Source organism: Ursus arctos, unplaced genomic scaffold (assembly GCF_023065955.2).
Source record: "Ursus arctos isolate Adak ecotype North America unplaced genomic scaffold, UrsArc2.0 scaffold_6, whole genome shotgun sequence".
Taxonomy (NCBI): Eukaryota; Metazoa; Chordata; class Mammalia; order Carnivora; family Ursidae; genus Ursus; species Ursus arctos.
Window position 1 is genome coordinate 86,024,889 of NW_026623078.1, and position 26,651 is coordinate 86,051,539.

Consider the following 26,651-nt stretch of genomic DNA (forward strand, 5'->3'; position numbering starts at 1 on the left):
CTAGGACATCTCATTTTCTGCTGAGACCTGCAGTAATGAAGTTGTAATAATATACACCAGACTGGGATGATGCTGGGTCAGGAAACTGAGGCCAGTGACCCCCCCCCTTCTCCAAGGACACCAGCAGGGGACACCTTATGTAGAAAAACCAATAAAAGGCAGTAAAAGCATGTGTGGTTTGTGAAAGATGGATTTTACATGCCTGAAGAAATAGCTAAGAGTTAAATCTGGGAAGGATCAGAGTTGGAGACTGCATTGATCATTTATTGTTGGCTTAAAAAAACCCATTCTATTTTTAAAACGATATGTATATAACTTTGAAAAGATAAAAGATGAAAACCTCAACATGAGCATGATTAAATGAAGCAATGATAGTGTTGACACTTTTGAGTTCAGTTTAATCATGGGTATGATCTGTTATGCATTTGACACTCAGATTATTTAAGAAGATAGCATCAGGATTTCTAACTAGACTTGTACGTTATTGTAGATTTGTTATTTTAAGTTGAAAGAGTAACTTTGTAGAGTATTGGGATGTTTAAGACAACCTTGAGATTCACTATGTTTGTACATTTATTTGATACACCTTGGTAACTTTGTTTTGGCTTTTGGGTAGGGTAATGTAATGGTGGAAAAATGATACCCTCTCTCCAGGATGTCCATACCCTAACCCCCAGAACCTGTGAATGTTACTTTATATGGCAAAAGGGATTTTACAGATATGATTAAGGACCTTGTGATGGGGAGATTATTCAGGGGGACCCAACCTAATTACATGAAGCTTTCCTGGCTGTAGAAAGCCACAGATGGTTCATGAGAAAGACTCAACTGGCTGTTGTTGGCTTTGAAGATGGAGGATGAGTGCATGAGCCAAGGAATGGCGGTGCCTGTAGAAGCCAAAAATGACCTTCAGTTTATAGTGGGCAAGAAAATGAGGACCTTGGCCCTACTGTGGCAAGGAAATGAATTCCTTGCCAGTGCCCAGTGTCCATGGCATGCCTGACACCTGCAGGCCAACAATCTGAAGGAGCAGAAAATGGAAATAGTTCTAGGTTCAACTAGAACCTCCAGAAAGGAACACAGCCTCGCTAACTCCTTGAGTTTAGTCTGGTGAGACCTGTACCAGATTTTGACCTGCAGAGCTACAATAAATTTGTGGTGTTTTCAGCCGCTAAGTTTCTGGTAAATTCTTATAGCAACAACAGAGTAGTAACACAGAGGTGAGCTTTCCTGGTTTAACAATAGAAATACTTCAAAAGAAACCTGAATGCACTAAGTTTGTACATGCGATTTAAAATGTTTAAGAATGTTTAACTCAATTTGAAGATGGAGTGGAGGTGGTCCAGGAGAAAGGAGACTAGGGCAATGAGGGGTGGGAGGGAGTTGAGTAGGAGACAGGGAGTCAGGGGCTGATATCCTCAGGACCTGGGAAGCAGCTGCCACAGGAGGGGGTGAGTGACATTACATGGGGGGTAGTGAATTTGAGAGGAGGCACGGTGAGGAGCAGGGAGGGTGCCCGAGCCCAACCCCTCCAGGCCTGGGAATGTGGGGAAAATAGCCCTCTGGAGAGGGCTGCAGGAGCCAGAACAGTCTGCTGAGGGGGTGGCAGGTCCCTGTCCCAGAGCAGTGGAAAGTCAGAGGAGGGTTCCAAGGTGAGTCTGCACTGGGCAGGGGCTGGAGGGCTGTGCAGGAGCCATGTCAGGCTGGGGACTCCTGGAGTGTCTCTGCCATCTGCTTCTCCTGCCAGGTCGTGGCCCTGCTCAGTGCCCAGCATTGTACCTGACGCCTGCAGGTGGGGTACCACTGGCTTAATGTGGGGGTTCCTGGTGTGGGACTGTGGTTCCAACAGGGTGTGGAGCATTTCCCTGGGCAGGCATCTGTCTAGGACAGACCCCCCACCCTCAGCACTGTGGCTCCCTGCAGGGCAGCCCCCCCGCCCATGGTGAAGGCTCAGTCACTGACCAGGTATCCTGCGGTGGGCGGGGAGGGGGGGGGGGATGAACTCTTGCTGGGAAATGGAGGATATGGGAAGGGACTGTGAGTTGTGGAAGCTGGCTAGGTGGGGGAATCCTGATCCTAAGGACATGTGGGGCCTAATTACTCCCCTGACCCCCAACCCAGTCTCCTTCACCCCCTGATGGGCCCCAAACCCACCACCCTCCCCACCCCACTCCAGGGCCTCCTTGAAAGCTGTGGAAGGCAGAAGTTCCTCACTAGCAGGCATTTGGTCATTAGCCCCTAAGCATGTAAGCAGAGGTCAGCCCCTGGCCCCCTGAGCCCTGGGCCAATGCTGAGCTTCCCCATGTGGGCTGCCAGGGCTGGTCCCCAGGGGGTTGGGGTGCAAGGTCATGGCTGAGCTCCGAGGTACTTGAGGAAGGTGCTTTCCAGGAAGGCAGCCAGCTTGGTCCGGTCATCCTGCAGTGTGGGAGGGAGGCATGGGGTGACAGGGACGCACAGTCCGCTGTGTCCCCCTCCCAGCCCGGCTGGGTCGGCCCGCACACCTCATGAACGAAGCCATAGTATACCAGCTCGGTGGCGAGGTCCTGGGCACTGTCGGCTGCAGCAGGGGCACAGGCAGGGGCAGGACAGAGGTGTGAGGCCACTGCCTGGGCCCATAGCTGCACCCGTCCCCGCCTGGTCCCCGCCCGGCCTACTTGGGAGCAGGTCGTAAGTGAGCTGCCGGTGCAGCCGGTCCTCCAGCACCAGAAGCAGAGTGAGCTGTGGAGGCAGAAGGGCGTGGTTGGCTCCCAGAGTCCCCCCAGTCCCCTAGTGGCTCCCCCTGCCCTGCCCTCTGCGGGCCCCGCCCCCCTGCTCACATGCCAGCGGGCCTTGTCCTCGCTTCTCTCCAGGTTGCACTGCATCTGGACCACCTGGGGACAGGGGTGGACTGATGTCAGCCACAAAGGCTTGACCTCAGCAGTAGAGGAGCAAGAGCAGAGGCCTGCTCGGGGTGCAGAAGGAACAGTAAGGACTGGGGATGGGCGTGATCTCCAGCACGTTCACTACCAGCCGCCTGGCAAGTTAAGGAAAAGTTCTAAAAGAGTAGATGCCGAGTCTGGGTACCGAAGGAGAAACAGAGCTTTCACAGGTGGGGGAGGAGACCTGAACAAGGAGAGAGCTGTGAGAAGTGATGGAAGGGAGGGGTTGGCAGGAATACGAAGGAGCAGAGGCATGGGACGCCAGCAGGGCCAGGCCTCAGAATGCCTGCGGGTTGGGCTGCAGACCCCCACCATCTCTTTGGGCAGCTTTGACTGTTAGGACATGAATCCTGGCTGCACCATGGAGGGAGGCCAGGAGGAAGGAGGCTAGGTTGGGGGCTGGTTCAGCATCCAGGTAGGAAATGGGGGTGGCCTAGATTGGGGTGGAGACCACCGAGACACACCCAAGGCCAAAGCCAGAGCCTCTGGAACCCAGTAGGCATGGACATGGAAAGGGGGAGAGGGGCTGAGGCTGACCAGGGCGGGTCCCTGGCCAGGAGGGAGCCTTGCAGATGAGGTTGGGGGAAACACAATATCTGGGAGGCCTTGGAGGAGACACCAGGACACAAATATCAGGGAATCAGCAAGCTAAGGGCAGGGGATCAGAGAGGCCTAGGGGTAGAGGAGATTCCCAGACGAAGGCTGCTTGGAGCACAGTAGGATCGGGGCAGGGCTGGGGGGCAGGCAGCAAGAGATGGGGGATGGGTTTGCAGGGGGCAAGGACCCTCTGAAAAGGGGAGTATCCTAGCATGTCCTACCATCTCCTAGCCCCCATATCAGGGTCAGCCAGTACCTGGTTTCTGGCAGCCTGGAGCAGTGCTGGGCTGGGGGCAACTCAAAGCCCCTGGAAAGAGACCCCTCTGGGCTGTGGACAGGCCTGAGGATGGGCATGATGCAGGAGCCAGGGCTCACCTTTCTGGTCTCTGAATCAAAAGGTTCTGGCGTCGGGGTCTTGGCCTTCTGGGCTTCCTCAGGGGGCGGGGCCAGCACACGGGGCAGCCCCAGGGGCCGAGCAGCCGCAAAATTCATCAGTGGGTAGATCCCGTTCCTGGGGATACACTGGGGTGGCTGGAGGCTCAGGCCTGGTAGCCACCGGTTCCCCAACCTCACGGCAGCTCTCACCTGACATCCTCCAGGAATTTGTCAAGCTCCAAGCAGGAGACCTCTGAGTACCTGGCACAGGTGTGAGAAGCAACATGAGGGGGGCCAGCCCACCTGCCCCACTGGGGCAGGACCGGGTGGGGGCTGGCCAAGTGCAGAGGGGAGGCCTCTGGGCAGCCCGCGCTCACCGCCACTGCAGCGGGGGCCGGGGCGGCCGGGGGATCTCCGCCAGGACTGCATGCAGGTCCACCGCCTTGGTTTTTTCCTCCACCACGTTCTCAGGCATGAGGTCTGCAGGCCGCAGGAGCACTCAGGGCCCTGCAGGGGGCCCTTTCACACCCCGACCCCAGGCCCGTGGCCCACCCCATGCCCGCCTGCCCCTCACATTGGTGCTGGATGAAGCAGTGAGCTGCCAGGAGCTTCAGCGAGTGCACTTCGAAGAGCACGCGGTGGAAGAGGAGGTTGTGGGCGGAGGGCCGATGGCTGGGGTCGCGGGCGAGGCAGGACAGGATGAACTCCTGGGGGCGTGGAGAGGACAGGCCCACGTGGCTGCAGTCTCTCTGCCCTGGCCCACGGTGTGAGGAGAGGAGGCCCCTGAAGTCCCCAGACCCCAGGGGTCCAGTCCTCATGGGCGTCTTTTTGCAGGAATGGGCATAGGGAGAGGCATACTGCTGGCAGCCAGGCCGGGACCTGGTTCTACAAGTAGGACAATCGGGCCCTGGGCCCAGAACTTGACACGTTCTACTTCCTGTAACCCTCACAAAAATCACAGGGGGTCGGTGTTGTCATCTGCAGTTCACAGATGAAGCCTGTAATGCAGAGGGAGGACTGCAGCCCCTGCCCTGCAGTCCCGGAGGCAGGGGATGGGGGGCGGTGGCGGCGCTGGGCAGAGGGCCAGCAGATCAGCCCAGGCTCCTGGAGGTCCGTGCAGCCCAGCATAAACCCACCTACCCACACCCTGCTCCTCTTCTGGTTGCCTCCGCTCGGGCCCAGCTCGAGATGACCTGATGGGTGTCCGCCCCGCCCTGCGTCCATGTCCTCTGCTGCCCCTCACGTCTATTCTGGCTCCGCTTCTCACCAGCCCCATCCAGGCCCCAGCACCTCACACCCTGATCCCCAGAGGCCATGCGGTCAAGCCAGAGAGACTGTGGACACAGCTTCCATCCCACACTCCCTTTGCCCCCTCCCCACCACGCCCTGACATAAGCTGGGGCCACATCGCCTCTAGCTGGCTTCCTAGAGGCTTAAAGGCAAGGACGTGGAGTGGAACACCGGCTCCACCACTTACCCCAAAGCCCTGGGCCTCTCTGAGCCTCTTTCTTGTCTCCACAAGAAGTGCAACAACAGTGCCCACAGAGGGAGTATCTCTCTGGTCTCTCCCTCCTTAGAAGGACCCTTAGGGCCTCAATATGCACCATGGGTAAGGCCCTCCTTGTGAGTAGGCCTGTGTGCAGTGGGGCCGGTGTACCCCTCTGCAGCACTGAGCCACTGCACCGCCGGGCCTGTCCCCAGCACCGGACTGGCCCTACCTGGGACTCCTGGGAGCCAGTTAGGAGGGGCAAGGCCAGCTGCTTACCCGCATGTTGGGGTCACTCAGTGAGTGCCTGGCACGAGTGATGGCCTCTTCCGTGACCCGGGTGTCCCCATTGGCTTGGATCTCCAGCACAGCCATCTGGGAGGCAGGGCCAGGTCAGACATGGGGAAGAGGTGCAGGGTGAGCTAGCTGGGAGGCCACGTGGCCACTGGGCTAGTACCTCCAGTGCGCACATCCCAAAGGAGAAGATGTCCACGGCAGTGCCGTCGGCAACCTCTGAAAGGGGGAGAGCAAGTCAGGCGGGACGAGGCGGAGGCAGCAGCAGCGGGGCTCCTGGACTCGGGACTCACCGCCATACTCCGGCGGGAAGAAGTGGAGGTTCCGTAGTTCCTCACGCTCGGCCCGGATAGGGCTTCGGAGGTCGTCTGGGAGCGCTGGGAGAGTGCGGAGGGTAAGCAGATCGGATCTCGCCGTGCCCTCCGCCCCCCTTGAGTCCCCACGCACCATTGGAGAAGATGCGGTGCCACACTGCACCGGCCACCACAGGGAGAAAGAGTAGGCGTCAGTGTGATGGGGCACTGGCTGTCCTCTGCCCACGGTTTCCGGCAGCCGCCCCTCCCCCCAACCCTGCACCCCCGCCAGCACCGGAGCCAATCTTGATGAGGCCATTGTGCTGTATGAAGATGGTGTCACTGGTCAGGTTCCCGTGGATGATGGGGGGACTGCAGGCATGTAGAAAGCTGCAAGAGGGAAGGAGAGGAGGCGCAGTCGGGTCAGGGGGCACTGAGGGCATAGGGGTGTGGCCGGGGCAAGCCCAGGCCCTCACCTGAGTGCGGACAGGATCTGCGTGCACCAGCGCTTCCAGGCCTGGTGGCGGACGGACTCCATCGGAGCGGTGCAGAGAGGCGGCTGGGCCTATGGTCCCCACCCTGCACCCCTACCTCGCATCCCTGACCCAGCCCCAGCCCGCTCCTGTCCCCAGAGCTGCCCCTCACCCACATCCCCAGTGCAGCCCCAGCCCACTCCCCATACCCGGGCGTTCATGGCCTTGTGGTTTTTCTTGGTCTTTTTGAGGAATTGCTTGAGGCTGCCCGATGACACGTACTCTGTGATGAAGATGACCTGCGGGGCGGGCGGGCTACGCCAACTGCAGGTGGGTCCCTACCACCCCCCATCCCCCATCCCAGCTGTGGCCACATCCCACCCTGTGGTGTGCCTGTGGTGTGCCTGTGCCCATGGCTCACCCGCGCCCGGGCCTCTGAGGCATCCAGCCAGTATTTGTGCAGCTTGACAATGTTGGGGTGGTCTACCAGCACCAGCTGCTCAAACATGGTCTGGATCTTCTCCTGGGAAGGGGGGTGCGGTCACGGGGTGGTGGTGGGGGGGGGCACGGTCGCTCAAGGGATGGGCAGGCCTCACCTCATGGGCCGCGAAGGCCTTCCTATCCCCGAAGTGCAACTCATTCCACACCACCTCCACCCCCTCCTCTGTGTCCATGGCCAGGAAGGTGCTCTGGACCCCTGGCATGTTCCCCTGGTTCACCTGGCAGTGGGGGTGGGGGATATGAGTGTGCTGATATGTGTCAGGAGACAGAATGGGGGCTTGGTGTCTGCCCACATCCTTGGAGGGGAGAGCAAGCATGGGATGCTGGCCCTGACCCTCTCTGGGGGACTGGAGGAGGGCTGGCTCCTGCTAGCCAAGTGGTGGTATCCAGGGGCTGGGCTGAGGGGGTTTGGAGCAGGTTTCAGGGGATTAAGGGTGGTCTTCATGGGGCTAGCAGCTGGTCTGTCGCAGAGGCATGGAGAGGTGGTCCTGAGATGAGACTGGACCTTAGGGAACTGGGGGTCCCTTAGCAGGGCGTGGTGACCAGGCCAAAGGGGTCCAAGGGCCGGCCAATTAGGGGGCTGCCTGCGCGAGGCCGCAGAAAGATTTCTGGCCTCCTGGCTTGCCCAGCGCTCCCAGGGCCCCGCGTGGCCTTCTCGACCCCTCCGCTGGAGGTGGGAGGCGACCACCCTCTCCGTGCCCTCCCCCCCCCCCCCCCCCCGCCCCGCGGAGCCCACCTGCTCCCGCCGCTTCTGCCAGCGGCCGCACGGGCTCTCCTCCAGGATGTCGCTCTCGTCCTCGCTCTCATCCTCCCGCTCCCGCTCCCGGCCCCGCCTCGGCGCCGGCTCCGGGGCCGCCATGGCTCAGCTGGCCCAGGCCGCCGCCCTTCGTGGGATCCGCGGCCCCACGCCGCCGCCGCCGCCGCTCCCCTCTTGCCCTGACCCTGCGCCCAGACGCCCAGGCGGGAGCGGAGCCGCCGGCCGCCGCCTCGAGCCCCCACCCTGCTCCTGGAATTGGGAGGCGCGGGCGCTCGGCCGGCCGGGGGGTGGAACCCGCCCGCCCCTCCGAAGCCGCCGCTTCGGGTCGAGGCCCTAATGGAGATTCCCCGCGGAGTGCAGAGCCCGCGCCGCGCCCAGCCCAGGCCCCGCCCATTCCCGGGCAAAGCCACGCCCCGGCCCCGCCCGACGGCGAAGGCCCCGCCCACCCCGCCCACGGGCACTCCCCACCCGCGGTCTCGCCCCGGCAGAGCCCACAGTGGCGAGCCCCAGCCCTTATGAGTCCCCGTCCCTGACCGAAGCCCCGTGGGTCCCTGACTAAGACCCCGCCCCACGGAGTCCGCCCCGGTCCGGGCCCCGCCCCCGGAGGTCCTGCTGGGGGCCGAAGTCCCCCGCTCCCGCCGGAAGCCTGCGGGGAGAGCAGTCCCCGCCACGAGCCTGACTCCAGCGGCCCGACCTCAGGGCTTTCGGCGCCGGCCTGGAGCCGGGTACGTCGGGTCCTCCCTGGGCGCTGGGCGACCTGCGGGGAACGGAGTCAGGGGCTCCGGGAAAGGTCCCTTCCCTGCTCTTGGCTCTTGGAGCTGCAGTCTTCCTGCATGGCCGTCCCATCACACTCATGCTACACACGACCCTGGAGCCCAGGCCCAGACCGCCCTTCAGGCTCCAGGCTTCAGCCTGGGTCTTGTACCGGAGGGTCTGGAGGAAGGCCTGGGATGCGGCATCCCCTTTCCCCAAGGAACATGTGGGACGTCTCTGAAGTGACTTTAATTGACGATCACAAGCCTCCCACCGCTTGCAGCTCTGTTCTTTCCATTCATGTGCACGTGTTCACTGCCCCCCACTCCCGAAAAGGCCCTTTCTTCCCTCTCTTCCCTTTCTGTTGACACAGAGGAGGCCAAAGTAGAGCCCTACGCACATGCAGCCTCTTTCTCTTCAGGAGGCCCCTCGTCACACCCTCTGGCCGTGTCACCAAGACACATGCTCTAGAATTCCTGCCTAAAATCTTCCCTGACCTGACGACCCCCACTGCCTTCCCATGGTCTCCCCCTCTCACACCTGCTGAACTCCTCACCCACGCATCATTGTCTCTTTCTAGGGAGAAAAGTGGTACACGTGTGCCTTCTCTCAAACTCGCACTCCAGCCCCAAACTCCTACTCCATCTCTGTTCAATGGTCTTCAGCCCCACTGGTGTGTCAGAGTCAACAGGGACACCTCTCTTTTCCCCAGATGTTGCCACAGATGGCATCTGACCTCTTCCACCATCCCCACTGCTGTCATCCCTATATGACCCGCATTGCTCACCAGGGCCGCCGCAGCAGCCTGCTCCCTGTGTCCCAGCAGCCACCGAGCACCGGGATACATGACAGGAATGTCCCTCAGCTGCTCAGAACTCTGTCTGTAGTGAAGAAGGAGACCAGGGAGGACGGGCCCCATGTCCCAGTGTTTAACTAAGGACTGAGGTTCTCGGCAATTCCAGGGGTCGTGCTCCGAGACCTGCGCCGTTCTCAGAGACGATGCTGGACACAGCTCCATGGTGCCCTACGTTGGGGACGTTTCCCATTGTTTACTTTTTTTTTTTTTAAAGATTTTATTTATTTCTTCGACAGAGATAGAGACAGCCAGCGAGAGAGGGAACACAAGCAGGGGGAGTGGGAGAGGAAGAAGCAGGCTCCCAGCGGAGGAGCCTGATGTGGGGCTCGATCCCATCACGCCGGGATCACGCCCTGAGCCGAAGGCAGACGCTCAACCGCTGTGCCACCCAGGCGCCCCCCATTGTTTACTTTCTTATCTCTACATTCAAAACATCTGAACATTCAAAAATCTGGAAAGAAGAGAACTTTTTTTATAAACACATAAAAACATTTCTCTGTAAACTATGAAGGACGAAGCTCGAAAACACGCCAGTCAACAACCCACGAGACACGACGTAACAGACAACGCAGAGAGACACGTTCAGACCGAGCCCTCACTGCGCAGAGTGCAGAGCACGGCCACCAGGAGCCTCCAAAGAGCCGCGGACCACTGACTGATGGGAAATGAGTTAGCCACAAGCGGGAGAATATCTTAGAAATGTGTGGGAATGCATTTAATGAAAATAGGAAAACAACAATTGGATGTATACGCTACAGTGAAATAAGCCAAAAAACCTGGGAAAAAAAGGAAAGACGTCTTAAATCTATGCAACAGAAGTCAACCGATATCCACCACGGAGATACACACAGATGATAATTTCACCAGTAAAAATTCCACGTCATATACATATGAATGTCATGGAGGCGCACATACACATCTTTCCACAACTTGGGAAACATGGTGACACTGGAAGGAAAAGGGAAATTATTGGACTGTCAGGAGATTTACATATAAAAAAAGGGGCAGTGAATAAACACACACACGGAATGTTTCGCGATTGCTGAAATACTGCAGTATGCTTTAAAACAAACCCAAAGTGACAATAGGAGAGACCATGCTACCTCAATTGACAGGAAGAAGTAAGAGGCCGGTCTCTGGGTCTACAGTAGCTCTCTGCAGGAGCTCCATGTAAGTGAGGTTCTCGTGCGTGTTGGGGTCGAAGAAGCCCTTGGTGTCGTCGCTCGGGTCCGCCAGGACGCGGCTCATCTCCTCGTCGAAGTAGCCGCGCTGGTAGGCCACGTCCACGGGCACGCGGTGGCTGTGCACCGGGTCGATGATGCCGCCCGTGGCGATCTGGGCCTCCAGCAGGCGGATGCCGTGGTCGCGGACGATGAGGTCCTTCTTCATGGCCTGGAACAGGGAGATCTGCTCCCCGGTGTAGGGGTCGGTGTAGCCGGTGACGGCGCGCTCCGCCGACAGCAGCTTCTCCTGGATCTCGCCGCCCACCACGCCCGCGGCCACCGCCTCCTCCACGGACAGCCTCTGGTTGCGCACGGGGGTCGATGACGAAGCCGGTGGCCGCCTGCGCCTCCAGCAGCACCAGGGCCGTGCCGGGCCGCAGGACGCCCTTCCACATGGCCTGGTAGATGCTCATCTTCTCCTGCCGCCCGGGCTCGTCCTTGGCGGGCACCAGCACGCCCGCGATGCAGCTCGTGCCCTGCAGGTAGCGCTTGACCGAGTCCATCTCCGTCACCTCCTGCAGGGTCTTGGTGCCCTGGGCCAGGTCCCGCAGGGTCTCGGGGCCCAGGATCCCGGACGTGTGCAGCTCGGAGGCGGACACCTGGCGCCTCAGGCCCCGGAAGGACACCTTGCTCAGCCGCTCCTCCGCCTCCTCGATGGCCCGGGTGAGGACGGCGACCAGGGCGGGCACGGCCAGGGCGCCGGCCGCGTGCTGGGCCAGGAGCTCGTCCCGGCGGGCCCGGCTCAGGTAGGACGAGAAGAGGACCTCCCACACGGAGGGCCGCTGCCCCCGGAACTGCCCGGCGTGCACCTCCATGGTGGCCGCACGCAGGGCCTGCTCCTGGGGGCCGCCGGCAGCGGCGGGCTCGGCGCCGCCCTCGTCCCCGCCCTCGCCCCCGCCCTCGCCCTCGCCCTCGCCCTCGCCCCCACCCTCGGCCTGGCCCTCGGCCTGGCCCGGGGAGGGCCCCGCGTCGCCGTCCGAGCCCCCGCGCCCGGCTGGCCGGGCCTCCTGCGGGCCGCGGGCGGCGCCCCGCTGCACGCGCTCGGTCCCGCCGGCCGCCTCCGCCTCCTCGATGATGGTGGTCAGCCTGCGGGTCAGCGCCGGCAAGCCCAGCGTCCCCGAGCCGAAGCCGGCCAGCAGCTGCTCCCGCGTGGCGCCGCTCACGTAGCCGGAGGCCAGCACGTCCCACACGGGCACCGCCGGCCCCCGCAGGCGGCCCACCTTGACCTCCATGGTGGCGGCACGCAGGGCCCCGCGGGGGTCCGGGGGGGCCGGGCGCGGGCTCCCGTCGTCGGCGCGGGCCAGCTGCGAGGTCAGGGCGGCGCCCACCTCCTGCACGGTCAGCGCGCCCGCCCGGTACCTGCCCAGCAGGTCCTGCCGCAGGCCCTCGGGCACCTCGCGGTAGAACAGGAGCTCCCAGACGGAGACGCTCTGGCCCTGGAGGACGCCGGGGCCCGGCGCCACGCGGGCCTCACGCAGGGCGCCGCGCAGCTCCTCGCTCAGCTGGTGCACGGCGGAGCCCCGGCCGGCCAGCTGCAGCATGTAGAGCCCCGTCTCGGGGTCGAGCACGCAACGGCGCAGCAGCTGCACGTAGGTGAGGTTCTCGTGCGTGTTGGGGTCGAAGAAGCCCTTGGTGTCGTCGCTCGGGTCCGCCAGGACGCGGCTCATCTCCTCGTCGAAGTAGCCGCGCTGGTAGGCCACGTCCACGGGCACGCGGTGGCTGTGCACCGGGTCGATGATGCCGCCCGTGGCGATCTGGGCCTCCAGCAGGCGGATGCCGTGGTCGCGGACGATGAGGTCCTTCTTCATGGCCTGGAACAGGGAGATCTGCTCCCCGGTGTAGGGGTCGGTGTAGCCGGTGACGGCGCGCTCCGCCGACAGCAGCTTCTCCTGGATCTCGCCGCCCACCACGCCCGCGGCCACCGCCTCCTCCACGGACAGCCTCTGGTTGCGCACGGGGTCGATGACGAAGCCGGTGGCCGCCTGCGCCTCCAGCAGCACCAGGGCCGTGCCGGGCCGCAGGACGCCCTTCCACATGGCCTGGTAGATGCTCATCTTCTCCTGCCGCCCGGGCTCGTCCTTGGCGGGCACCAGCACGCCCGCGATGCAGCTCGTGCCCTGCAGGTAGCGCTTGACCGAGTCCATCTCCGTCACCTCCTGCAGGGTCTTGGTGCCCTGGGCCAGGTCCCGCAGGGTCTCGGGGCCCAGGATCCCGGACGTGTGCAGCTCGGAGGCGGACACCTGGCGCCTCAGGCCCCGGAAGGACACCTTGCTCAGCCGCTCCTCCGCCTCCTCGATGGCCCGGGTGAGGACGGCGACCAGGGCGGGCACGGCCAGGGCGCCGGCCGCGTGCTGGGCCAGGAGCTCGTCCCGGCGGGCCCGGCTCAGGTAGGACGAGAAGAGGACCTCCCACACGGAGGGCCGCTGCCCCCGGAACTGCCCGGCGTGCACCTCCATGGTGGCCGCACGCAGGGCCTGCTCCTGGGGGCCGCCGGCAGCGGCGGGCTCGGCGCCGCCCTCGTCCCCGCCCTCGCCCCCGCCCTCGCCCTCGCCCTCGCCCTCGCCCCCACCCTCGGCCTGGCCCTCGGCCTGGCCCGGGGAGGGCCCCGCGTCGCCGTCCGAGCCCCCGCGCCCGGCTGGCCGGGCCTCCTGCGGGCCGCGGGCGGCGCCCCGCTGCACGCGCTCGGTCCCGCCGGCCGCCTCCGCCTCCTCGATGATGGTGGTCAGCCTGCGGGTCAGCGCCGGCAAGCCCAGCGTCCCCGAGCCGAAGCCGGCCAGCAGCTGCTCCCGCGTGGCGCCGCTCACGTAGCCGGAGGCCAGCACGTCCCACACGGGCACCGCCGGCCCCCGCAGGCGGCCCACCTTGACCTCCATGGTGGCGGCACGCAGGGCCCCGCGGGGGTCCGGGGGGGCCGGGCGCGGGCTCCCGTCGTCGGCGCGGGCCAGCTGCGAGGTCAGGGCGGCGCCCACCTCCTGCACGGTCAGCGCGCCCCGCCCGGTACCTGCCCAGCAGGTCCTGCCGCAGGCCCTCGGGCACCTCGCGGTAGAACAGGAGCTCCCAGACGGAGACGCTCTGGCCCTGGAGGACGCCGGGGCCCGGCGCCACGCGGGCCTCACGCAGGGCGCCGCGCAGCTCCTCGCTCAGCTGGTGCACGGCGGAGCCCCGGCCGGCCAGCTGCAGCATGTAGAGCCCCGTCTCGGGGTCGAGCACGCAACGGCGCAGCAGCTGCACGTAGGTGAGGTTCTCGTGCGTGTTGGGGTCGAAGAAGCCCTTGGTGTCGTCGCTCGGGTCCGCCAGGACGCGGCTCATCTCCTCGTCGAAGTAGCCGCGCTGGTAGGCCACGTCCACGGGCACGCGGTGGCTGTGCACCGGGTCGATGATGCCGCCCGTGGCGATCTGGGCCTCCAGCAGGCGGATGCCGTGGTCGCGGACGATGAGGTCCTTCTTCATGGCCTGGAACAGGGAGATCTGCTCCCCGGTGTAGGGGTCGGTGTAGCCGGTGACGGCGCGCTCCGCCGACAGCAGCTTCTCCTGGATCTCGCCGCCCACCACGCCCGCGGCCACCGCCTCCTCCACGGACAGCCTCTGGTTGCGCACGGGGTCGATGACGAAGCCGGTGGCCGCCTGCGCCTCCAGCAGCACCAGGGCCGTGCCGGGCCGCAGGACGCCCTTCCACATGGCCTGGTAGATGCTCATCTTCTCCTGCCGCCCGGGCTCGTCCTTGGCGGGCACCAGCACGCCCGCGATGCAGCTCGTGCCCTGCAGGTAGCGCTTGACCGAGTCCATCTCCGTCACCTCCTGCAGGGTCTTGGTGCCCTGGGCCAGGTCCCGCAGGGTCTCGGGGCCCAGGATCCCGGACGTGTGCAGCTCGGAGGCGGACACCTGGCGCCTCAGGCCCCGGAAGGACACCTTGCTCAGCCGCTCCTCCGCCTCCTCGATGGCCCGGGTGAGGACGGCGACCAGGGCGGGCACGGCCAGGGCGCCGGCCGCGTGCTGGGCCAGGAGCTCGTCCCGGCGGGCCCGGCTCAGGTAGGACGAGAAGAGGACCTCCCACACGGAGGGCCGCTGCCCCCGGAACTGCCCGGCGTGCACCTCCATGGTGGCCGCACGCAGGGCCTGCTCCTGGGGGCCGCCGGCAGCGGCGGGCTCGGCGCCGCCCTCGTCCCCGCCCTCGCCCCCGCCCTCGCCCTCGCCCTCGCCCTCGCCCCCACCCTCGGCCTGGCCCTCGGCCTGGCCCGGGGAGGGCCCTGCGTCGCCGTCCGAGCCCCCGCGCCCGGCTGGCCGGGCCTCCTGCGGGCCGCGGGCGGCGCCCCGCTGCACGCGCTCGGTCCCGCCGGCCGCCTCCGCCTCCTCGATGATGGTGGTCAGCCTGCGGGTCAGCGCCGGCAAGCCCAGCGTCCCCGAGCCGAAGCCGGCCAGCAGCTGCTCCCGCGTGGCACCGCTCACGTAGCCGGAGGCCAGCACGTCCCACACGGGCACCGCCGGCCCCCGCAGGCGGCCCACCTTGACCTCCATGGTGGCGGCACGCAGGGCCCCGCGGGGGTCCGGGGGGGCCGGGCGCGGGCTCCCGTCGTCGGCGCGGGCCAGCTGCGAGGTCAGGGCGGCGCCCACCTCCTGCACGGTCAGCGCGCCCGCCCGGTACCTGCCCAGCAGGTCCTGCCGCAGGCCCTCGGGCACCTCGCGGTAGAACAGGAGCTCCCAGACGGAGACGCTCTGGCCCTGGAGGACGCCGGGGCCCGGCGCCACGCGGGCCTCACGCAGGGCGCCGCGCAGCTCCTCGCTCAGCTGGTGCACGGCGGAGCCCCGGCCGGCCAGCTGCAGCATGTAGAGCCCCGTCTCGGGGTCGAGCACGCAACGGCGCAGCAGCTGCACGTAGGTGAGGTTCTCGTGCGTGTTGGGGTCGAAGAAGCCCTTGGTGTCGTCGCTCGGGTCCGCCAGGACGCGGCTCATCTCCTCGTCGAAGTAGCCGCGCTGGTAGGCCACGTCCACGGGCACGCGGTGGCTGTGCACCGGGTCGATGATGCCGCCCGTGGCGATCTGGGCCTCCAGCAGGCGGATGCCGTGGTCGCGGACGATGAGGTCCTTCTTCATGGCCTGGAACAGGGAGATCTGCTCCCCGGTGTAGGGGTCGGTGTAGCCGGTGACGGCGCGCTCCGCCGACAGCAGCTTCTCCTGGATCTCGCCGCCCACCACGCCCGCGGCCACCGCCTCCTCCACGGACAGCCTCTGGTTGCGCACGGGGTCGATGACGAAGCCGGTGGCCGCCTGCGCCTCCAGCAGCACCAGGGCCGTGCCGGGCCGCAGGACGCCCTTCCACATGGCCTGGTAGATGCTCATCTTCTCCTGCCGCCCGGGCTCGTCCTTGGCGGGCACCAGCACGCCCGCGATGCAGCTCGTGCCCTGCAGGTAGCGCTTGACCGAGTCCATCTCCGTCACCTCCTGCAGGGTCTTGGTGCCCTGGGCCAGGTCCCGCAGGGTCTCGGGGCCCAGGATCCCGGACGTGTGCAGCTCGGAGGCGGACACCTGGCGCCTCAGGCCCCGGAAGGACACCTTGCTCAGCCGCTCCTCCGCCTCCTCGATGGCCCGGGTGAGGACGGCGACCAGGGCGGGCACGGCCAGGGCGCCGGCCGCGTGCTGGGCCAGGAGCTCGTCCCGGCGGGCCCGGCTCAGGTAGGACGAGAAGAGGACCTCCCACACGGAGGGCCGCTGCCCCCGGAACTGCCCGGCGTGCACCTCCATGGTGGCCGCACGCAGGGCCTGCTCCTGGGGGCCGCCGGCAGCGGCGGGCTCGGCGCCGCCCTCGTCCCCGCCCTCGCCCCCGCCCTCGCCCTCGTCCCCGCCCTCGCCCCCGCCCTCGCCCTCGCCCTCGCCCTCGCCCCCACCCTCGGCCTGGCCCTCGGCCTGGCCCGGGGAGGGCCCCGCGTCGCCGTCCGAGCCCCCGCGCCCGGCTGGCCGGGCCTCCTGCGGGCCGCGGGCGGCGCCCCGCTGCACGCGCTCGGTCCCGCCGGCCGCCTCCGCCTCCTCGATGATGGTGGTCAGCCTGCGGGTCAGCGCCGGCAAGCCCAGCGTCCCCGAGCCGAAGCCGGCCAGCAGCTGCTCCCGCGTGGCGCCGCTCACGTAGCCGGAGGCCAGCACGTCCCACACGGGCACCGCCGGCCCCCGCAGGCGGCCCACCTTGACCTCCATGGTGGCGGCACGCAGGGCCCCGCGGGGGTCCGGGGGGGCCGGGCGCGGGCTCCCGTCGTCGGCGCGGGCCAGCTGCGAGGTCAGGGCGGCGCCCACCTCCTGCACGGTCAGCGCGCCCGCCCGGTACCTGCCCAGCAGGTCCTGCCGCAGGCCCTCGGGCACCTCGCGGTAGAACAGGAGCTCCCAGACGGAGACGCTCTGGCCCTGGAGGACGCCGGGGCCCGGCGCCACGCGGGCCTCACGCAGGGCGCCGCGCAGCTCCTCGCTCAGCTGGTGCACGGCGGAGCCCCGGCCGGCCAGCTGCAGCATGTAGAGCCCCGTCTCGGGGTCGAGCACGCAACGGCGCAGCAGCTGCACGTAGGTGAGGTTCTCGTGCGTGTTGGGGTCGAAGAAGCCCTTGGTGTCGTCGCTCGGGTCCGCCAGGACGCGGCTCATCTCCTCGTCGAAGTAGCCGCGCTGGTAGGCCACGTCCACGGGCACGCGGTGGCTGTGCACCGGGTCGATGATGCCGCCCGTGGCGATCTGGGCCTCCAGCAGGCGGATGCCGTGGTCGCGGACGATGAGGTCCTTCTTCATGGCCTGGAACAGGGAGATCTGCTCCCCGGTGTAGGGGTCGGTGTAGCCGGTGACGGCGCGCTCCGCCGACAGCAGCTTCTCCTGGATCTCGCCGCCCACCACGCCCGCGGCCACCGCCTCCTCCACGGACAGCCTCTGGTTGCGCACGGGGTCGATGACGAAGCCGGTGGCCGCCTGCGCCTCCAGCAGCACCAGGGCCGTGCCGGGCCGCAGGACGCCCTTCCACATGGCCTGGTAGATGCTCATCTTCTCCTGCCGCCCGGGCTCGTCCTTGGCGGGCACCAGCACGCCCGCGATGCAGCTCGTGCCCTGCAGGTAGCGCTTGACCGAGTCCATCTCCGTCACCTCCTGCAGGGTCTTGGTGCCCTGGGCCAGGTCCCGCAGGGTCTCGGGGCCCAGGATCCCGGACGTGTGCAGCTCGGAGGCGGACACCTGGCGCCTCAGGCCCCGGAAGGACACCTTGCTCAGCCGCTCCTCCGCCTCCTCGATGGCCCGGGTGAGGACGGCGACCAGGGCGGGCACGGCCAGGGCGCCGGCCGCGTGCTGGGCCAGGAGCTCGTCCCGGCGGGCCCGGCTCAGGTAGGACGAGAAGAGGACCTCCCACACGGAGGGCCGCTGCCCCCGGAACTGCCCGGCGTGCACCTCCATGGTGGCCGCACGCAGGGCCTGCTCCTGGGGGCCGCCGGCAGCGGCGGGCTCGGCGCCGCCCTCGTCCCCGCCCTCGCCCCCGCCCTCGCCCTCGCCCTCGCCCTCGCCCCCACCCTCGGCCTGGCCCTCGGCCTGGCCCGGGGAGGGCCCTGCGTCGCCGTCCGAGCCCCCGCGCCCGGCTGGCCGGGCCTCCTGCGGGCCGCGGGCGGCGCCCCGCTGCACGCGCTCGGTCCCGCCGGCCGCCTCCGCCTCCTCGATGATGGTGGTCAGCCTGCGGGTCAGCGCCGGCAAGCCCAGCGTCCCCGAGCCGAAGCCGGCCAGCAGCTGCTCCCGCGTGGCGCCGCTCACGTAGCCGGAGGCCAGCACGTCCCACACGGGCACCGCCGGCCCCCGCAGGCGGCCCACCTTGACCTCCATGGTGGCGGCACGCAGGGCCCCGCGGGGGTCCGGGGGGGCCGGGCGCGGGCTCCCGTCGTCGGCGCGGGCCAGCTGCGAGGTCAGGGCGGCGCCCACCTCCTGCACGGTCAGCGCGCCCGCCCGGTACCTGCCCAGCAGGTCCTGCCGCAGGCCCTCGGGCACCTCGCGGTAGAACAGGAGCTCCCAGACGGAGACGCTCTGGCCCTGGAGGACGCCGGGGCCCGGCGCCACGCGGGCCTCACGCAGGGCGCCGCGCAGCTCCTCGCTCAGCTGGTGCACGGCGGAGCCCCGGCCGGCCAGCTGCAGCATGTAGAGCCCCGTCTCGGGGTCGAGCACGCAACGGCGCAGCAGCTGCACGTAGGTGAGGTTCTCGTGCGTGTTGGGGTCGAAGAAGCCCTTGGTGTCGTCGCTCGGGTCCGCCAGGACGCGGCTCATCTCCTCGTCGAAGTAGCCGCGCTGGTAGGCCACGTCCACGGGCACGCGGTGGCTGTGCACCGGGTCGATGATGCCGCCCGTGGCGATCTGGGCCTCCAGCAGGCGGATGCCGTGGTCGCGGACGATGAGGTCCTTCTTCATGGCCTGGAACAGGGAGATCTGCTCCCCGGTGTAGGGGTCGGTGTAGCCGGTGACGGCGCGCTCCGCCGACAGCAGCTTCTCCTGGATCTCGCCGCCCACCACGCCCGCGGCCACCGCCTCCTCCACGGACAGCCTCTGGTTGCGCACGGGGTCGATGACGAAGCCGGTGGCCGCCTGCGCCTCCAGCAGCACCAGGGCCGTGCCGGGCCGCAGGACGCCCTTCCACATGGCCTGGTAGATGCTCATCTTCTCCTGCCGCCCGGGCTCGTCCTTGGCGGGCACCAGCACGCCCGCGATGCAGCTCGTGCCCTGCAGGTAGCGCTTGACCGAGTCCATCTCCGTCACCTCCTGCAGGGTCTTGGTGCCCTGGGCCAGGTCCCGCAGGGTCTCGGGGCCCAGGATCCCGGACGTGTGCAGCTCGGAGGCGGACACCTGGCGCCTCAGGCCCCGGAAGGACACCTTGCTCAGCCGCTCCTCCGCCTCCTCGATGGCCCGGGTGAGGACGGCGACCAGGGCGGGCACGGCCAGGGCGCCGGCCGCGTGCTGGGCCAGGAGCTCGTCCCGGCGGGCCCGGCTCAGGTAGGACGAGAAGAGGACCTCCCACACGGAGGGCCGCTGCCCCCGGAACTGCCCGGCGTGCACCTCCATGGTGGCCGCACGCAGGGCCTGCTCCTGGGGGCCGCCGGCAGCGGCGGGCTCGGCGCCGCCCTCGTCCCCGCCCTCGCCCCCGCCCTCGCCCTCGCCCTCGCCCTCGCCCCCACCCTCGGCCTGGCCCTCGGCCTGGCCCGGGGAGGGCCCTGCGTCGCCGTCCGAGCCCCCGCGCCCGGCTGGCCGGGCCTCCTGCGGGCCGCGGGCGGCGCCCCGCTGCACGCGCTCGGTCCCGCCGGCCGCCTCCGCCTCCTCGATGATGGTGGTCAGCCTGCGGGTCAGCGCCGGCAAGCCCAGCGTCCCCGAGCCGAAGCCGGCCAGCAGCTGCTCCCGCGTGGCGCCGCTCACGTAGCCGGAGGCCAGCACGTCCCACACGGGCACCGCCGGCCCCCGCAGGCGGCCCACCTTGACCTCCATGGTGGCGGCACGCAGGGCCCCGCGGGGGTCCGGGGGGGCCGGGCGCGGGCTCCCGTCGTCGGCGCGGGCCAGCTGCGAGGTCAGGGCGGCGCCCACCTCCTGCACGGTCAGCGCGCCCGCCCGGTACCTGCCCAGCAGGTCCTGCCGCAGGCCCTCGGGCACCTCGCGGTAGAACAGGAGCTCCCAGACGGAGACGCTCTGGCCCTGGAGGACGCCGGGGCCCGGCGCCACGCGGGCCTCACGCAGGGCGCCGCGCAGCTCCTCGCTCAGCTGGTGCACGGCGGAGCCCCGGCCGGCCAGCTGCAGCATGTAGAGCCCCGTCTCGGGGTCGAGCACGCAACGGCGCAGCAGCTGCACGTAGGTGAGGTTCTCGTGCGTGTTGGGGTCGAAGAAGCCCTTGGTGTCGTCGCTCGGGTCCGCCAGGACGCGGCTCATCTCCTCGTCGAAGTAGCCGCGCTGGTAGGCCACGTCCACGGGCACGCGGTGGCTGTGCACCGGGTCGATGATGCCGCCCGTGGCGATCTGGGCCTCCAGCAGGCGGATGCCGTGGTCGCGGACGATGAGGTCCTTCTTCATGGCCTGGAACAGGGAGATCTGCTCCCCGGTGTAGGGGTCGGTGTAGCCGGTGACGGCGCGCTCCGCCGACAGCAGCTTCTCCTGGATCTCGCCGCCCACCACGCCCGCGGCCACCGCCTCCTCCACGGACAGCCTCTGGTTGCGCACGGGGTCGATGACGAAGCCGGTGGCCGCCTGCGCCTCCAGCAGCACCAGGGCCGTGCCGGGCCGCAGGACGCCCTTCCACATGGCCTGGTAGATGCTCATCTTCTCCTGCCGCCCGGGCTCGTCCTTGGCGGGCACCAGCACGCCCGCGATGCAGCTCGTGCCCTGCAGGTAGCGCTTGACCGAGTCCATCTCCGTCACCTCCTGCAGGGTCTTGGTGCCCTGGGCCAGGTCCCGCAGGGTCTCGGGGCCCAGGATCCCGGACGTGTGCAGCTCGGAGGCGGACACCTGGCGCCTCAGGCCCCGGAAGGACACCTTGCTCAGCCGCTCCTCCGCCTCCTCGATGGCCCGGGTGAGGACGGCGACCAGGGCGGGCACGGCCAGGGCGCCGGCCGCGTGCTGGGCCAGGAGCTCGTCCCGGCGGGCCCGGCTCAGGTAGGACGAGAAGAGGACCTCCCACACGGAGGGCCGCTGCCCCCGGAACTGCCCGGCGTGCACCTCCATGGTGGCCGCACGCAGGGCCTGCTCCTGGGGGCCGCCGGCAGCGGCGGGCTCGGCGCCGCCCTCGTCCCCGCCCTCGCCCCCGCCCTCGCCCTCGCCCTCGCCCTCGCCCCCACCCTCGGCCTGGCCCTCGGCCTGGCCCGGGGAGGGCCCTGCGTCGCCGTCCGAGCCCCCGCGCCCGGCTGGCCGGGCCTCCTGCGGGCCGCGGGCGGCGCCCCGCTGCACGCGCTCGGTCCCGCCGGCCGCCTCCGCCTCCTCGATGATGGTGGTCAGCCTGCGGGTCAGCGCCGGCAAGCCCAGCGTCCCCGAGCCGAAGCCGGCCAGCAGCTGCTCCCGCGTGGCACCGCTCACGTAGCCGGAGGCCAGCACGTCCCACACGGGCACCGCCGGCCCCCGCAGGCGGCCCACCTTGACCTCCATGGTGGCGGCACGCAGGGCCCCGCGGGGGTCCGGGGGGGCCGGGCGCGGGCTCCCGTCGTCGGCGCGGGCCAGCTGCGAGGTCAGGGCGGCGCCCACCTCCTGCACGGTCAGCGCGCCCGCCCGGTACCTGCCCAGCAGGTCCTGCCGCAGGCCCTCGGGCACCTCGCGGTAGAACAGGAGCTCCCAGACGGAGACGCTCTGGCCCTGGAGGACGCCGGGGCCCGGCGCCACGCGGGCCTCACGCAGGGCGCCGCGCAGCTCCTCGCTCAGCTGGTGCACGGCGGAGCCCCGGCCGGCCAGCTGCAGCATGTAGAGCCCCGTCTCGGGGTCGAGCACGCAACGGCGCAGCAGCTGCACGTAGGTGAGGTTCTCGTGCGTGTTGGGGTCGAAGAAGCCCTTGGTGTCGTCGCTCGGGTCCGCCAGGACGCGGCTCATCTCCTCGTCGAAGTAGCCGCGCTGGTAGGCCACGTCCACGGGCACGCGGTGGCTGTGCACCGGGTCGATGATGCCGCCCGTGGCGATCTGGGCCTCCAGCAGGCGGATGCCGTGGTCGCGGACGATGAGGTCCTTCTTCATGGCCTGGAACAGGGAGATCTGCTCCCCGGTGTAGGGGTCGGTGTAGCCGGTGACGGCGCGCTCCGCCGACAGCAGCTTCTCCTGGATCTCGCCGCCCACCACGCCCGCGGCCACCGCCTCCTCCACGGACAGCCTCTGGTTGCGCACGGGGTCGATGACGAAGCCGGTGGCCGCCTGCGCCTCCAGCAGCACCAGGGCCGTGCCGGGCCGCAGGACGCCCTTCCACATGGCCTGGTAGATGCTCATCTTCTCCTGCCGCCCGGGCTCGTCCTTGGCGGGCACCAGCACGCCCGCGATGCAGCTCGTGCCCTGCAGGTAGCGCTTGACCGAGTCCATCTCCGTCACCTCCTGCAGGGTCTTGGTGCCCTGGGCCAGGTCCCGCAGGGTCTCGGGGCCCAGGATCCCGGACGTGTGCAGCTCGGAGGCGGACACCTGGCGCCTCAGGCCCCGGAAGGACACCTTGCTCAGCCGCTCCTCCGCCTCCTCGATGGCCCGGGTGAGGACGGCGACCAGGGCGGGCACGGCCAGGGCGCCGGCCGCGTGCTGGGCCAGGAGCTCGTCCCGGCGGGCCCGGCTCAGGTAGGACGAGAAGAGGACCTCCCACACGGAGGGCCGCTGCCCCCGGAACTGCCCGGCGTGCACCTCCATGGTGGCCGCACGCAGGGCCTGCTCCTGGGGGCCGCCGGCAGCGGCGGGCTCGGCGCCGCCCTCGTCCCCGCCCTCGCCCCCGCCCTCGCCCTCGTCCCCCGCCCTCGCCCCCGCCCTCGCCCTCGCCCTCGCCCTCGCCCCCACCCTCGGCCTGGCCCTCGGCCTGGCCCGGGGAGGGCCCCGCGTCGCCGTCCGAGCCCCCGCGCCCGGCTGGCCGGGCCTCCTGCGGGCCGCGGGCGGCGCCCCGCTGCACGCGCTCGGTCCCGCCGGCCGCCTCCGCCTCCTCGATGATGGTGGTCAGCCTGCGGGTCAGCGCCGGCAAGCCCAGCGTCCCCGAGCCGAAGCCGGCCAGCAGCTGCTCCCGCGTGGCGCCGCTCACGTAGCCGGAGGCCAGCACGTCCCACACGGGCACCGCCGGCCCCCGCAGGCGGCCCACCTTGACCTCCATGGTGGCGGCACGCAGGGCCCCGCGGGGGTCCGGGGGGGCCGGGCGCGGGCTCCCGTCGTCGGCGCGGGCCAGCTGCGAGGTCAGGGCGGCGCCCACCTCCTGCACGGTCAGCGCGCCCGCCCGGTACCTGCCCAGCAGGTCCTGCCGCAGGCCCTCGGGCACCTCGCGGTAGAACAGGAGCTCCCAGACGGAGACGCTCTGGCCCTGGAGGACGCCGGGGCCCGGCGCCACGCGGGCCTCACGCAGGGCGCCGCGCAGCTCCTCGCTCAGCTGGTGCACGGCGGAGCCCCGGCCGGCCAGCTGCAGCATGTAGAGCCCCGTCTCGGGGTCGAGCACGCAACGGCGCAGCAGCTGCACGTAGGTGAGGTTCTCGTGCGTGTTGGGGTCGAAGAAGCCCTTGGTGTCGTCGCTCGGGTCCGCCAGGACGCGGCTCATCTCCTCGTCGAAGTAGCCGCGCTGGTAGGCCACGTCCACGGGCACGCGGTGGCTGTGCACCGGGTCGATGATGCCGCCCGTGGCGATCTGGGCCTCCAGCAGGCGGATGCCGTGGTCGCGGACGATGAGGTCCTTCTTCATGGCCTGGAACAGGGAGATCTGCTCCCCGGTGTAGGGGTCGGTGTAGCCGGTGACGGCGCGCTCCGCCGACAGCAGCTTCTCCTGGATCTCGCCGCCCACCACGCCCGCGGCCACCGCCTCCTCCACGGACAGCCTCTGGTTGCGCACGGGGTCGATGACGAAGCCGGTGGCCGCCTGCGCCTCCAGCAGCACCAGGGCCGTGCCGGGCCGCAGGACGCCCTTCCACATGGCCTGGTAGATGCTCATCTTCTCCTGCCGCCCGGGCTCGTCCTTGGCGGGCACCAGCACGCCCGCGATGCAGCTCGTGCCCTGCAGGTAGCGCTTGACCGAGTCCATCTCCGTCACCTCCTGCAGGGTCTTGGTGCCCTGGGCCAGGTCCCGCAGGGTCTCGGGGCCCAGGATCCCGGACGTGTGCAGCTCGGAGGCGGACACCTGGCGCCTCAGGCCCCGGAAGGACACCTTGCTCAGCCGCTCCTCCGCCTCCTCGATGGCCCGGGTGAGGACGGCGACCAGGGCGGGCACGGCCAGGGCGCCGGCCGCGTGCTGGGCCAGGAGCTCGTCCCGGCGGGCCCGGCTCAGGTAGGACGAGAAGAGGACCTCCCACACGGAGGGCCGCTGCCCCCGGAACTGCCCGGCGTGCACCTCCATGGTGGCCGCACGCAGGGCCTGCTCCTGGGGGCCGCCGGCAGCGGCGGGCTCGGCGCCGCCCTCGTCCCCGCCCTCGCCCCCGCCCTCGCCCTCGCCCTCGCCCTCGCCCCCACCCTCGGCCTGGCCCTCGGCCTGGCCCGGGGAGGGCCCTGCGTCGCCGTCCGAGCCCCCGCGCCCGGCTGGCCGGGCCTCCTGCGGGCCGCGGGCGGCGCCCCGCTGCACGCGCTCGGTCCCGCCGGCCGCCTCCGCCTCCTCGATGATGGTGGTCAGCCTGCGGGTCAGCGCCGGCAAGCCCAGCGTCCCCGAGCCGAAGCCGGCCAGCAGCTGCTCCCGCGTGGCGCCGCTCACGTAGCCGGAGGCCAGCACGTCCCACACGGGCACCGCCGGCCCCCGCAGGCGGCCCACCTTGACCTCCATGGTGGCGGCACGCAGGGCCCCGCGGGGGTCCGGGGGGGCCGGGCGCGGGCTCCCGTCGTCGGCGCGGGCCAGCTGCGAGGTCAGGGCGGCGCCCACCTCCTGCACGGTCAGCGCGCCCGCCCGGTACCTGCCCAGCAGGTCCTGCCGCAGGCCCTCGGGCACCTCGCGGTAGAACAGGAGCTCCCAGACGGAGACGCTCTGGCCCTGGAGGACGCCGGGGCCCGGCGCCACGCGGGCCTCACGCAGGGCGCCGCGCAGCTCCTCGCTCAGCTGGTGCACGGCGGAGCCCCGGCCGGCCAGCTGCAGCATGTAGAGCCCCGTCTCGGGGTCGAGCACGCAACGGCGCAGCAGCTGCACGTAGGTGAGGTTCTCGTGCGTGTTGGGGTCGAAGAAGCCCTTGGTGTCGTCGCTCGGGTCCGCCAGGACGCGGCTCATCTCCTCGTCGAAGTAGCCGCGCTGGTAGGCCACGTCCACGGGCACGCGGTGGCTGTGCACCGGGTCGATGATGCCGCCCGTGGCGATCTGGGCCTCCAGCAGGCGGATGCCGTGGTCGCGGACGATGAGGTCCTTCTTCATGGCCTGGAACAGGGAGATCTGCTCCCCGGTGTAGGGGTCGGTGTAGCCGGTGACGGCGCGCTCCGCCGACAGCAGCTTCTCCTGGATCTCGCCGCCCACCACGCCCGCGGCCACCGCCTCCTCCACGGACAGCCTCTGGTTGCGCACGGGGTCGATGACGAAGCCGGTGGCCGCCTGCGCCTCCAGCAGCACCAGGGCCGTGCCGGGCCGCAGGACGCCCTTCCACATGGCCTGGTAGATGCTCATCTTCTCCTGCCGCCCGGGCTCGTCCTTGGCGGGCACCAGCACGCCCGCGATGCAGCTCGTGCCCTGCAGGTAGCGCTTGACCGAGTCCATCTCCGTCACCTCCTGCAGGGTCTTGGTGCCCTGGGCCAGGTCCCGCAGGGTCTCGGGGCCCAGGATCCCGGACGTGTGCAGCTCGGAGGCGGACACCTGGCGCCTCAGGCCCCGGAAGGACACCTTGCTCAGCCGCTCCTCCGCCTCCTCGATGGCCCGGGTGAGGACGGCGACCAGGGCGGGCACGGCCAGGGCGCCGGCCGCGTGCTGGGCCAGGAGCTCGTCCCGGCGGGCCCGGCTCAGGTAGGACGAGAAGAGGACCTCCCACACGGAGGGCCGCTGCCCCCGGAACTGCCCGGCGTGCACCTCCATGGTGGCCGCACGCAGGGCCTGCTCCTGGGGGCCGCCGGCAGCGGCGGGCTCGGCGCCGCCCTCGTCCCCGCCCTCCGCCCCCCCGCCCTCGCCCTCGCCCCTCGCCCTCGCCCCCACCCCTCGGCCTGGCCCTCGGCCTGGCCCGGGGAGGGCCCTGCGTCGCCGTCCGAGCCCCCGCGCCCGGCTGGCCGGGCCTCCTGCGGGCCGCGGGCGGCGCCCCGCTGCACGCGCTCGGTCCCGCCGGCCGCCTCCGCCTCCTCGATGATGGTGGTCAGCCTGCGGGGTCAGCGCCGGCAAGCCCAGCGTCCCCGAGCCGAAGCCGGCCAGCAGCTGCTCCCGCGTGGCGCCGCTCACGTAGCCGGAGGCCAGCACGTCCCACACGGGCACCGCCGGCCCCCGCAGGCGGCCCACCTTGACCTCCATGGTGGCGGCACGCAGGGCCCCCGCGGGGGTCCGGGGGGGCCGGGCGCGGGCTCCCG

General features: G+C 69.0%; 2 protein-coding genes across 5 annotated transcripts; both read right to left on the minus strand.

Annotated features, from left to right (window-relative positions):
• Positions 1–243: 243 nt before the first annotated feature.
• On the minus strand, positions 244–8,048 carry NRBP2 (nuclear receptor binding protein 2). 4 transcript variants are annotated; one of them, XM_026491188.4, is made up of 18 exons: positions 7,674–8,048; positions 7,033–7,155; positions 6,858–6,959; positions 6,646–6,735; positions 6,440–6,480; positions 6,259–6,353; positions 6,118–6,141; positions 5,964–6,047; positions 5,834–5,889; positions 5,656–5,751; positions 4,465–4,597; positions 4,268–4,370; positions 4,101–4,151; positions 3,891–4,026; positions 2,817–2,870; positions 2,655–2,718; positions 2,502–2,557; positions 244–2,415 (listed from the first exon to the last, which is right to left on the minus strand). In XM_026491188.4, the coding sequence occupies exons 1-18, from the start codon at positions 7,794–7,796 to the stop codon at positions 2,347–2,349; spliced, it is 1,500 nt and encodes a 499-aa protein (XP_026346973.1). In that variant the 5' UTR covers positions 7,797–8,048; the 3' UTR covers positions 244–2,346. The 4 variants fall into 4 exon arrangements, with proteins under 4 accessions (XP_026346973.1, XP_057163827.1, XP_057163829.1 ...); XM_057307844.1 differs by having other exon boundaries at positions 244–2,718; XM_057307846.1 differs by lacking the exon at positions 7,033–7,155 and having other exon boundaries at positions 244–2,718.
• Positions 8,049–9,731: 1,683 nt separating this feature from the next.
• EPPK1 (epiplakin 1) lies at positions 9,732–26,595 on the minus strand. The gene is given in 8 exon segments (XM_057307806.1): positions 9,732–10,842; positions 10,844–13,516; positions 13,518–19,673; positions 19,767–21,314; positions 21,408–23,010; positions 23,117–24,603; positions 24,634–26,265; positions 26,404–26,595. Coding segments are annotated over 8 exon segments (15,726 nt in total). The 3' UTR covers positions 9,732–10,407.
• Between the last annotated feature and the right edge of the window lie 56 nt (positions 26,596–26,651).